The sequence below is a fragment of the Mastomys coucha genome, unplaced genomic scaffold, assembly GCF_008632895.1.
Source record: "Mastomys coucha isolate ucsf_1 unplaced genomic scaffold, UCSF_Mcou_1 pScaffold18, whole genome shotgun sequence".
Lineage (NCBI taxonomy): Eukaryota > Metazoa > Chordata > Mammalia > Rodentia > Muridae > Mastomys > Mastomys coucha.
Genome location: NW_022196900.1, coordinates 24,036,565 through 24,049,132, shown reverse-complemented (window position 1 = coordinate 24,049,132; position 12,568 = coordinate 24,036,565). Strand labels below are relative to the sequence as shown.

The following is a 12,568-nucleotide window of genomic DNA, read 5'->3' as shown; positions in this document are numbered from 1 at the left end:
GCCTCCGGCCCCTTCCCCAGCCTCAGTTTGTAGCTGCCCCTGCCAGGGAGTAGTCACTGTTTCCACACCAAGCTGTAAGACACCAAAAGACACCAGAGCCATGCAGGGTCTCGGGACCCTGTTCCTGCTGCTGACCGTCTGCCTTGCTTCGAGGGCTGACCACGTGTCAACACTACCAGACATCCAGGTTCAGGAGAACTTCAGCGAGTCCCGGGTAAGGCTGGCCTCTCTGGCTGAGGTGGCCACAGTGGTGGTATGCCCATGCCCCTGGGCCTTGCAGGGTAAGGCCTGCTTGTCTTGGGGTGCCTAGCCATCTTCCTATCTTGTAGATGGCATCTCAATTTCTAGGGGGCCTTCCTGGCCAGACTGTTAGGTTATCCTGAGATTCTCTGAAGGTTCAGCTCCCTCACCTGCCATTCATTCTTTGTAAGCCCTCTCTGTAAGCCTAGTGTCTTCCAAATCTGTCCTGTCCTCATAGGTCCCCAGAGGGACCCAATCTACGTATGGCAGGTGGCACAGGGTGGTCATGAACCTGTGAACTTTGGGGACAGGCTTATGGGATTATGGGAGGACGAGAGGTGGGACACTGGTTGATGGGATTAGGGGAATTACGAAGTATGATCCTAAGGGCACCTTGGCCTATGGCAGGCATGGCACTATGTGTCTATGTGTATGTGGCCAATATTTTTGTATGCGTGCAGGTGCCTTTGCATGTTTGTATGCGTGTGTGCATGAATGTGTGTGTGTGAATGCGTGTGTGTGTGTGTGTGTGTGTGTGTGTGTGTGTGTGTATGCTGTAGAGCCAGCGACCCCAGCTTTGTCCTGAGTCATAAAGTTATCTGAGTAGGGGACCCTGTCCACCTCAACACTGTCTCCATGATCTATCTGAGGGATTCTCAGAACTCTCCAGGTGATTTTCTATACCTTAGGATAAGGAATAAGGATAAGGATAAGGGTGTGCTGGAGGTTCGGGGGTTGGAAGGTCAGCTCTATTTGACTGGCGTCGAGAGGAAGAGGTGGATGGTTGGTCCTATAAAGTCCTACCAGGTTTGTAGTGTCTCTATGGCACTTCCACCAGTTGCCTCACAAGGTGGCAGGCACTGCCATGGAAGGCATAAAACCCAAGCCTCACTTTCCAGGGCAGTGGTAGCTGGTGACCTCAGAATATGCGACCTGGACTCTACTTGCCCACAGGGGCATCTCAGACACTTTACTTCTGTGGAGCAGGCCTTCTGTAAGGCAGGGTGATTCTGCACATCTCTGTCCTAAATATGTTGTCCCTGGAACTCCACCCACCGTCACCTTGAGACACTGTCCCTTAAAGGCCTGGTCCTTGGAGAAGGGAGGCGGAATGTGGGCACATTTTCTCAAGGGCTTGGTTAAATACAGACTCCAGCTTGTGGCCCTTCCTAGATCTATGGGAAATGGTACAACCTGGCGGTGGGTTCCACCTGCCCGTGGCTGAGGCGCATTAAAGACAAGATGAGCGTGAGCACACTGGTACTGCAGGAGGGGGCGACGGAAGCGGAGATCAGCATGACCAGCACTCGATGGCGGTGAGTGGGGTGCAGGAGTGACCAGGCTCCCCAGTACCCCCCATCTTGTCCTGGGAACCACAGCTAGGACCTTGCTTCTGAGCCTCAGGTTCACTGCTGTCCTCCCCAGCAGATGTCTCATGTGCCTCCCAAGGACCGTGTCTCCAACACTAGGCTTCTTGTGCAACCTGCCCCTTCTTGGGTGTCCCTCCCTCCACTGAGGAAGGTAACAACTACCCAAGGACCTAGGTGGAGAGCCTCAGGCCAACGGGTCTAGGGTGAAGTTCCTAGACTCTACCCATTCCTCCCTGCTGCTGTGCAGTCCCTCATGAAGTTCTCCCCCTCTCCCACCTGTCCTCTCTCCACTGCTGCCACTGCGGTCCAGGCCTCCTTCCCTCCCTCCTCACTCTCTCCTTCTCTCTCTCCCTCCTTGTCTCTTTCTCTCCCTCTCTCCTTCTCTCCCTATCTCCTGCAACCCATCTACTTTCCTTCCCACCTTCAGCATCAGTCCTTCCCACCTTCACCCTCAGTCTTCCCTTTGATCCAGTCTTCAACTAGCAACCAGAAAGACTTTTTTAAAAGCCACACCTACTGATGAGAACCTTCCATAGCTCCCCATTGCCTTCAGAATTAAGAGTGAAATCTTGATATGGCCTCTAGGCCTTTCCGCTCTCCCTGTCCCTGCTCCGTGCTCCACCACGGCCTTTGGAACCCTCTGCAGCAGAGTTTTCAGCTCCCAGAGTCCTTCATGTTCTTACCCCTTCAGGCCATTGATCATCTCTGTCTCCCCGGCCTAATTCTGTGACTCCCTAACATACTACTTTCATGCCATTTCTTCCAGAAAGCCCTCCTAGACCCTCTTGAGTACAGTATTTTTACATACTGCTGAGTACACTGTTTCCATCTGGCCCTGGATGGACTTCCTGTCCCACATTATTGCTACAAGACCCATGCAAGGACAGGCCTGTCAGGCTTTCCTCTGTGCTCCCAGCATATGGCACAAGTGTTCACAGGACAAGGAGTAATCGTATAAGAGTCATAGAATTCTACACTGCTCCCGTGACCCATATGAAGTGCTGAGAGGTCCCTATGACAGCCATGAGGGGCATTAATGTGTGATTCCCCAGTCCTAGACGGGGACATTAGGCAATGAATGAAAGCTGAGCATCAGTTCGTCACTGCCTCAGCAATGATGATTGCAACTTTCCTGCTAGGGTTCATGAATGCATCCCCTTTCCTTGTTCCTTATGTATAAAAGAGGGATTTCCAAGGGCTAGGATGGTAATAAAGCAAGATATTTGGAAATTTTGACTTTATCATTGCCAGGAGAGGTGTCTGCGAGGAGATCTCTGGGGCGTATCAGAAGACAGACATCGATGGAAAGTTCCTTTACCACAAATCCAGTGAGTGAGGGAGACACCACTGTCCCTTCCTTCCCCTTTCTCTCCCCCTTCTACCCTTGCAACATTCCTTCCCATTTATCTAAGAAGTCATCCATCATCCTTCCCCTAAATCCATCACCACCATCTTGGCATGCCACAGTTCCCCAGTTAGCATATGACCAGAATTGGGAGAGGTGCAGAATGCCAAGGATGACATCATCAGCTCCCCACCCCTCAGGCCCCTTGCTTGGTGTTTTGTGGCAGAGAGATATGGGCCCAAATTTACTCAGAGATTTAGCAACTTTCTGTTGACTTTCCTGTGCGTGGAATACACGCCATGGATGGTGACAGCGGAAGAGATCGAGTGCATGCACAACAGTAAGCAAATGAATGGGCAGATGAGTTGATGAGTCATCTGAAAGACAGGTGGATGGAGTGATAGAAGAAGAAATTAAGGAAGGAAAGACAGACAGATGGGAGAGAAGGAAAGAGAAAGGAAGAAAGGAAAGCTGGCCATGGTGGTTCATACTTATATTCTCAGCAATGAGGTAGAGGAAGAAGGACCAGAAGTTCAAAGCCATCCTTGACTACATAGCAAGCTAAAAGGCCAGCCTGGCCTAAATGAAACTCTGCTTTAAAAAAAAAAAAAAAAAAAAGGAGGGAGAAAAAACAGGAATCTGTGGGGGGGGGGGCGGTAATGGGCAAGAGGGAGAACGGAAGGGTGGGAGGAAGGAAGAGAGGAATAAGAAGAGGAAGGTGGGAAAAGAGGAAAGGTACCAGGGAAGGAGGAGACAGAAAAGAGGAAACAAGAGGGGATTTGGAATGGGTGGATGGAGTGGAGGTGGGTGAGTTGATGCTGTCTAGTAGGTGGAGAGAGAGGGATTCTGGGTGAGCAGGTGACGAGCCCTTGGAAGAGCCGCGTGGCTGTGGGGATGGATGCAGGCATGCTGAGTGGACGACGGGTGATGGACCTCCAGGGTGAAGACTCCTTTGGTCTGCCTGCATCTCCCACACAGAATGGAATGTAACTTTGGAATCCTATGTGGTCCACACCAACTATGACGAATATGCCATTTTCCTTACCAAGAAGCTCAGCCACCACCATGGACCCACCATCACTGCCAAACTCTATGGTAAAGGCCTTAACAATGAGTCTTTTGGAGCTGGGGTGGGAGTGGGGTGGAGCAGAGATTATTCATCTATGGACCATGGGTGGGAAGGAGCAGTAAGTTTGCCTTTTCTTTGTGAGAGAACAACTGGTTAGGGAGGGACAACGGGCCCTGGTCTTGAAGAGGCAGAGCTCAGCATCCTGGGTGAGGTAGAATTCTCATGCCATCTCTAAAAGCCACTCCCAGGGCCGAGGAGACAGTTCAATGATTAAAGTGTTTGCCACCAAGAATGAGGCCAAACTGGGATTCCCAGAGCCCGAGGGGTATCCCACATAAACTGGCAAGGGAGACAAGCTGTATCTGTGAGTTCTGAATTAGACTAAGAGACCCTGCCCCAATGAGTAAGGTAGGAGAGCAATGGAAGCTGATTCCTTCTTCAGCCCCTGGCTTCCACCTGCACAGGTGCCCACATAGGCAAGCACATGTGCATGTATGCATACATGTGTGCACCCCTCCCTACCGTGAAAATGGAAAGGAGCCGGGAGAAAGTGACTTTAGAGTCACCAAGGCCCAGACAGAGCCAATGGAAATAGCCCTGAATAAGGACCCAGGACCTATAATGGGCCCAGTCTCACTCTTGGGGAGCCACCTTTCAATGGTATCCCAAGGAGAGTTCATGGACCAGTCCTTTCCACACTTTTCACTGGACACAGTCCAGCTGGCCAGGGTGCCTGGGGCTCTCAGTTTCTCCTCTGCTTTCTGTTTGCAGGCCGTGAGCCACAGCTAAGGGACAGCCTTCTGCAGGAGTTCAGGGAGGTGGCCCTGAGTGTGGGCATCCCTGAAAACTCCATTGTTTTTATGGCTGACAAAGGTAAGTGGTATTTTGCCCTACTCTGAATTTTGGTTCTCTTCTCCTTCCTGTCCCACAGAGAACATACTCAGCCCCTGCATCTTTCCTATAACACTCAGAGACAAACAAGGCCACGGTCCTCTCCTCCTCTATAGAGACCGAGAGAGCTCCTGGGTTTGCCCCAAGTCTCAAAACAAGCACTAGCAAAGCCAGCACTTAACAAATTCCATTCTTATCCCAGGGTCACGAGTCTCCAAGAGGGTATCCACAGACACTGCTGAAGAGGCAGCCTTGGGGTTGAGGGCACAGACGCCACAGTCACAAGTACCCACATTGAAGCTTAGTGCTTCAAGCACAGAGGTGTGACTTCTGGCTAGCCTTCCTAGACCCTTACTTACTTCATCTGTTAAATGGGATAACAAAGTCCGCTGTGAGGGGTCTGTGAGAAAAAGGCCATTGGAGGCTATAGCATGATACTTTGGAAGTGTCCGTGTTGACGATCTCCTGAGGATACTGACAGAGTGATGTGGGTCTGTTAATTAATTGTCCCATCAAAGGCTTTGAGTGCTGTGAGGAGGGCCCTCCATGAAGCGCTCTAAAGCACAGGGCATGATGTTCATGGAAATCTGGGTCTAGGACATCTGTCCACCCTTCAAAGCCTGGGCCTCTTGCTCACTCTTCTTTTGTGTCATCTGCCTCAGGGGAATGTGTCCCTGGAGATCAGGAGGTGGAGCCCACTTCATTTGTGGTGAGTATCTCTTCTACTCCTCTTCAACAGCCCAGCCCAGACACTCTGTAGAGACTGGCACATTACTAGGGTTTAAGAACTGGCTAGCAATACCAGCTTCTTGGGCACAGGAACGGAGACAATGCCAGTGTCTCTGGAGAGAGGGATGAGGCACACAAGCACAGAGCCACAGCAGCCTGTCACTTTGCATGGGGCAGTGTGGAGCTTGCAAATGTTCCCCAGAAGCCTATCCACACGGGGAGAGCGGAAGGCTTGGCCAAGATGTTGGCTTCCAGGATGACACTGAACCTGGTCCAACGGCCAGGCCACGTCTGCTTCTGCATTGACATGATCTTTGAAACCGCATCCTTAAGGGATGTCCCAAGAAAAATTCAATAATCTCTCTCTGGAGAGAGAACAGGTAGATCTCCTCCAGGGACTTGACCTTCATGTCCTTGAGCAGGTGGCTCAGCTTGGTGACAAGATCCACTTCTTGTCTTCAGCTTAGTCTCCATGCATTAAGGGAAGCCCACCAGAGATGACCACTCAGACATCATGAATAGCCAATTGAAAGTCTTTATTCCAGCTGGCTAGAATGCACTCAAGTGTTCAGGGATCTGAGTTGTAGCCCAGAGTGTCCAGAACCCAGGGTTCTTAAAAGGCAGGAACCATGTCCTCACATCTCACTTGGCAGCTGCATGGAGGGGGCCTTCTCTTCTCCAAAGTAAGTAGTTTGAAGCAAGTAGTTTTAACAGAAGCTAAGAAAGTTAGCTAGGACACCCTAACCTTTGGGTCTGAGGACAGAGATGAGTAATTTCCCATGGGATTCTCCATCAAGAAGGCCATATACCTAGTTAAAGCTGAAATGGCTTCAGCAAGAATACAAGATGGAGGAGCTTCTGCACTGTCTTGACCCATCATACATAAGTCCTGTGCCCTAGGCCATGGACCAAGCCTCAGTCACAATCATGGCCATGTTGAATCCTCTGTGAAAGATGCCAAACCTCTGAAGCCAGGCTTCTTGGGTCTTCTGGGCTTCCCCATTAGACTGAATCATTTACCATTTGATATTTCCCCAAAGAAGAAACTATGTTTTTGCTTTTGTTGTTGTTGTTGATTTGTTTTTACTTTTGTTTTGATTTAATGGTCAGGGGTGTTTTGTATGTCTGTTCCTGTGCTATGTGTGTGCAGTTCCTACAGAGGCCAGTAGAGGCACCAGATACGCAGAACTGGAAATAGAGAGAGCTATAAGCCACCATGTTAGCCTTGGAAACCAAATCTGGGTCTTCTGCAAGAGCAGCAAGTGCCCTTAACTGCTAAGCAACTGCTCAAGCCCCACACCCTTTTCACTTTTAAAAAGTTTTTAAATAATGACACAAATTACACGACTATCTTGGCATTTATTTATTTATTTATTTATCTATTTATTTATTTGAGACAATCTCACTGCGTAGCTCTGGCTGTCCTGAAACTCACAATAAAGAGCAGGCTGGCCTTGAACTCACGGAGATTTGCCTGCCTCTGCCTCCCAAGTACTGGAATTATTGTGCCACCACAACCACCTGGTAACTATTTTGAAATGTATGCTTTACTGGCTTTGTATACTTTTCTCCCTCAATTTTCTTCTTTATTTAGAAGTTTTAGTTAAAAAAAAAAAAGAAGAAGTCTAAATGCAATGACATCCCCCAGCTGGAGATAGCAGGGCACGGCTAGGACTTACCATTTGACTCTGTTACCAGGTGTTTGTTTACTTGGTGCCAGTGCTAAGGCATCTACATCTAACCCATGTCCCCTTATTGCCTAACTGATATTGGTAGAAAGCAGGGTGGGAGGTGATCATATTTATTTGACTTATAGCTTATCATAAATTCCTTACAATTATTACATTTTATTTCAGGCCATTACATTTACATGGAAATGTTTTTATAACAAACATTTTTTCCCCCAAGGAAAGCACATGTGACATATTTCTGGATCCTTGCTGTCTTAGTCAGGGTTTTGTTTGCTGTGATGAAATATCATGAGCAAAAGCAACCCAGGAAAGGGTTTATTTGGTTTTCTCTTCCACATCCCCGTTCATCACTGAAGGAAGTCAGGAAGGAACTCGCACAGGCAGGACCCTGGAGGCAGGAGCTGATGTGGAGCCCATGGAGGGGTGCTGCTTACTGGTTTGTTCCTTGTAGCTCAGTCAGCCTGATTCCTTATAGAATTCAGGATCCTGCCACCCACAACGGGATAGGTCCATCCCATCAATCATCCCTAATTATGAAAATGCTCTACTGCCTTGTCTACAGCCTGATTTTATGGAGGCGTTTTCTAGATTGAGGTTCTTGCCCCTCAGATAGCTTGTGTCAAGGTGACTTAAGAACCAGTCAGTGGTAGTGTACTCCTTTAATCCCAGCACTTGGGAGGCAGAGGCAGGCAGATTTCTGAGTTCGAGGCCAGCGCCTGGTCTACAGAGTGAGTTCCAGGACAGCCAGGGCTATACAGAGAAACACTGTCTCAAAAAAGAAACACAAACCAAAAACAAAAAACAAAAAACAAAAACCTAAACAAAAAAGAAGAGCCAGTCAGCACACTTACCTGGCCTAGACTGTGTTTCTGTGAGTCTATCATATGTTCAGCAGCTTGGGTGAGAGGATGACCAGGTTGTGATCCTTCCCACGCTCTTCATCGTATGCTCCTGAGCTTCTGTGCTTAAGTCCTCTTATTCACCCTGAGATTCTCTACATTCATAAAAGAAACGTTACTAAGGCTCAAAGCACACATTGCACTGCATACAATAATAGTGGGAGATTTCAACATCCCACCCTCTGTAATGGACAGATCATGGAAACAGAAACTAAACAAGGACACAGTGAGACTAATAGAAGTTGTGAAACAGATGAATTTAACAGATATCTATAGAACTTTTTATCCTAAAACAAAAGGATATACCTTCTTCTCAGCACCTCATGGAACCTTCTCCAAAACTGACCATATAATTGGTCACAAATCAGGCCTCAACAGATACAAGAAGACTGAAATAATTCCTTGCATCCTATCAGATCGCCATGGACTAAGGCTGCTCCTCAATAACAACATAAACAATAGAATGCCCATATACATGTGGAAGCTTAATAACACTCTACTCAATGATAACTTGGTCAAGGTTATCATTTTTCTCTACAATGTGTATTAGGAGGTTTTTGTTTGTCTGTTTTAATTTTGATGATTTTATTTTATCTTTTTCCTCTTAACTGGACAACCCAACTCCTTCTTTACCTCAGGAAAGTTTTCATCTATTGTTTCTAGCTTATATGTATTCCTTCTACAATGCCTAGGAGGTGGATTTATTTCCTACAGTGTCTAAATGACAGTTTATAATCTCAACTATGAAGTTAAACCAAACATCTTTTCCAACTCTAATAGTTTCCATCGCTGATGGCGGCTCTTATACCGATAGATGCTATTCTGACTTTCACTGGTGGCTTAATTTTTTTCACATTTCTTGTTCTCATATTTCTTTATCCTTGTGAGTTGGGAATAATCCTTCAGTTTAACCCAATTCCTCTGAGCAGCTGTGTTACCTAACTTGTTCCCCTTTCTCCATCTCTCCTTTCTCACCAAGGAAGGTCTTATATATCACCAGGTTGGGATGAACCTGGGAGAGACCATGGCCCCTGATGGTTTTCAGTTACCCCTTAACTCTATCATATTTCCATCTTTTCAAGTCTTAGACTACTCCTGTGAGCAGACAGGCTGCCTAGTGACCAACAGTCTCCATCCCCATCCCTTCTTTAATTGCTCTTGAACTCTGCCTCAGGGGGCTCTACAGCCAGAAACCTTCTTGAGCCCTTTCTGTGAATTCATATTGACACTAGGGCTAGCATCTCTTTAGGCAGTCTGGTCTGTTTCCACAACTATAGGGATTCAGGTGAACAACATCATGAGGTCTTTGCAAAGCTGTTCTCTTCTCTCCCCAGAGAGCCCGGCGTGCAGTGCTGCCCCAAGAGAATGAGGGGTCAGGGACTGAGCCACTAGTAACTGGGACCCTCAAGAAAGAAGGTAAGGAGATTCATTTGCTTACCTGCTTCAGCCATGCTGTGGAGAACAGAGCCCATGGCTCCCTCACACTGTAAGGCCCATCTCTCAGCCATCGTTCAGACAGATGAAGTTATGAATCCTCTTGGGTTGGAGGGAGAGGGGCAACAGATAAAGTCCCAGGCTCAGGAGGGCTCAGCTCTGCCATGAGGAGTAAATTTCTCTCCTGTCTGTATGCTCATCCAGCCTTGGCTTTCTCTGCTATATAATGGGATACTTATCTCCTGAGCTGACCTTTAGGACTCTTGCATCAGTAAAGGAGAAGGATGTAAAGATGCCTTGTGTGGATGCCAGTTCATTTAACTTGCTCAGCAAAGGCCAAGTGTGTTCCACCTTAGACCTTGTTCTGGACATTGGATTTTTCTTGGCTCTTTGTGTTTTTGTGAGGAGACTTCGAAAGGAGCAAACGTTAGGTCCAAAGGACAGTATCATCAAAGGGCTGGCGATTCTAAGGAGACAGCTGAGGTGATGAAAGATTTCCTGGGCCAAGGGAACTCAGGCTGTGTCCAGGCAGCAAGAAGGGTCTTGTGCATCATGAAGAGAGAACAAAGGCATGAGTGGTATCTTGTGAAGGGGTCAAGGTGGCTGTCGGTGAGGGGAGACAGCTAGATTCTTTGGGCAGATAGGTCTTTGGGTCAATAGTAAACCACCCATTCTGGGTTATGGAGTGGGATAAACACTGATTTTTGAGTTTGGGGGGTTGGATATTCATTCTGAGCTTCACCATCTAGAGGTGAAGAAGGTGAGGGGCACCTGCTTCTCATCCAAAGGATGAGTTGATAGATCTCTCCATCAGCATGGGTACTGCACATCAAACTGCACACAGGTACACAGCAAGTGTTGTTAGCATGTGTATTAGTCAGGGTTTCTATTCCTGCACAAACATTATGACCAAGAAGCAAGTTGGGGAGGAAAGGGTTTATTTGGCTTACTTCCACATTGCTGTTTATCACTAAGGAAGTCAGGACTGGAACTCAAGCAGGTCAGGAAGCAGGAGGCTGATGCAGAGGCCATGGAGGGATGTTCCTTACTGGCTTGCTTCTCTTGGCTTGCTCAGCCTACTCTCTTATAGAACCCAAGACTTCCAGCTCATGGATGGCACCACCCACAAGGGGCCCTACCCCCTTGATCACTAATTGAGAAAATGCCCCACAGCTGGATCTCATGGAGGCACTTCCCCAACTGAAGCTCCCTTCTCTGTGATGACTCCAGCCTGTGTCAAGTTGACACACAAAACCAGCCAGTGCAGCATGGGTGATGCATATCAAGTCACATACAGGTGCACAGAAAGTACTCAGGAAGTGCTGCTCTTCTGTCTCTTCCCAGACTCCTGCCAGCTCAACTACTCAGAAGGCCCCTGCCTAGGGATGCAAGAGAGGTATTACTACAATGGTGCTTCCATGGCCTGTGAGACCTTCCAATATGGGGGCTGCCTAGGCAATGGCAACAACTTCATCTCCGAGAAGGAATGTCTGCAGACATGTCGGACCATAGGTGAGCACGTCTTGCCTTTGCACCCTCGATGTCCCCAGTTCTCATTGTCCCATAGACCTGTCTGCCCATGAGCAGGACTTAAGGTTCTCTCAGGGTGGAATCCAGGGCAAGGTTGCTCATAGGAATTCCATATCTAGATGCAGGTGGCCTGGGTCAGTCATGTTTGGTTTGTTTGTTTCTGGGGATCCATTCAGTTTCCCAATCTGTTTAAAAAAAAAAAAAGGACTGTGCAATCTAGATGTTCAGGCTCTCCTGGTCCTGTGCATGTCCCAACAGTGGGTGCAGACTAACACTCCACGTCCCTCTTTCCTCCACAGCGGCCTGCAATCTCCCTATAGTCGAAGGCCCTTGTAGAGCCTTCATACAGCTCTGGGCATTTGATGCAGCACAAGGGAAGTGCATCCAGTTCAACTACGGGGGCTGCAGAGGCAATGGCAACAAGTTCTACTCTGAGAAGGAATGCAAGGAGTACTGTGGAGTCCCTGGTGATGGTAGGAGGCCCTTGGGAGTCCAGGGAGGCAGGCGAGGGGCGCCTGGTAAACGGTAGGGACTGGAGAGTCAAACTATGGACTCTTTTCCAGGTGAGCAGCCTAGTCCACTCTCTGGGCCTCAGCTTCCTACCTGGAAAATAGGCCAAACCCAGGAATAGGCCCTAGCTGGACCTAGCTGGTCCTAGCTGGTCCTAGCTAGACCAGAGAAGATGCTAGCCAGGCTCCAGCAGAAGGCATGCAGGACAGCCAAGGAGCTAGGTGAAGCTGCCCTCCAGATCCTTTGGGCTGAGCACATGGACCAAGGGTCTCCCCTCCTCACTTAGTGTTGAACCTAACCTTGTTACATGCCTAGGCACTAAGCTACATCCCAACCCCACCCTACTCCCTTTTAATGCTTTTGTTTGGAGGCAGGGTCTTGATTTTTCCCTATAGCCCCAGGAAGGCTTTGATCTTCCTGAGCAGCTGGAAATCCAAGCCTGTACCCCCAGGCCAGGCTCCAAGAGCAGCTAGTGGTTGTAAACTGGGACAAACTTCCTAACTCTAACTTTGCTTTCCAACTTCCTAGTACCAACTACAGGGTTAGTGCTCAGTGGTGGGGTGGCCAGGGTACAGTGGCCACTCAGATTCTCAGCATCTTGCTGTTCCTGCTGGGAAATGGTATCCAGCAAGTCAGAGAAGGCTGTTCCGTGCAATGCCCCTAAGAGACATCATTTGACAAGTGACATTTCATTCTAGCCCAAGGACCCATTCCAAGTCACTCTGTATCCACAGGGTATGAGGAGCTAATACGCAGTTGAAGATGCCAGTCTGCAAGCCAGAGGGCAGCCACTGTCCATCACGGTGCAGTCCGGCTTAGATGATCTGGACTCAAATAAAACAAGCTGTCATTTCCTAGCA

General features: G+C 48.5%; 1 protein-coding gene across 1 annotated transcript; it reads left to right on the top strand.

Annotated features, from left to right (window-relative positions):
* Positions 1-12,568, top strand: Ambp (alpha-1-microglobulin/bikunin precursor). The gene is made up of 10 exons (XM_031376778.1): positions 1-214; positions 1,414-1,556; positions 2,862-2,938; positions 3,934-4,050; positions 4,796-4,897; positions 5,578-5,624; positions 9,569-9,650; positions 11,013-11,180; positions 11,498-11,671; positions 12,443-12,568. The coding sequence occupies exons 1-10, from the start codon at positions 101-103 to the stop codon at positions 12,466-12,468; spliced, it is 1,050 nt and encodes a 349-aa protein (XP_031232638.1). The 5' UTR covers positions 1-100; the 3' UTR covers positions 12,469-12,568.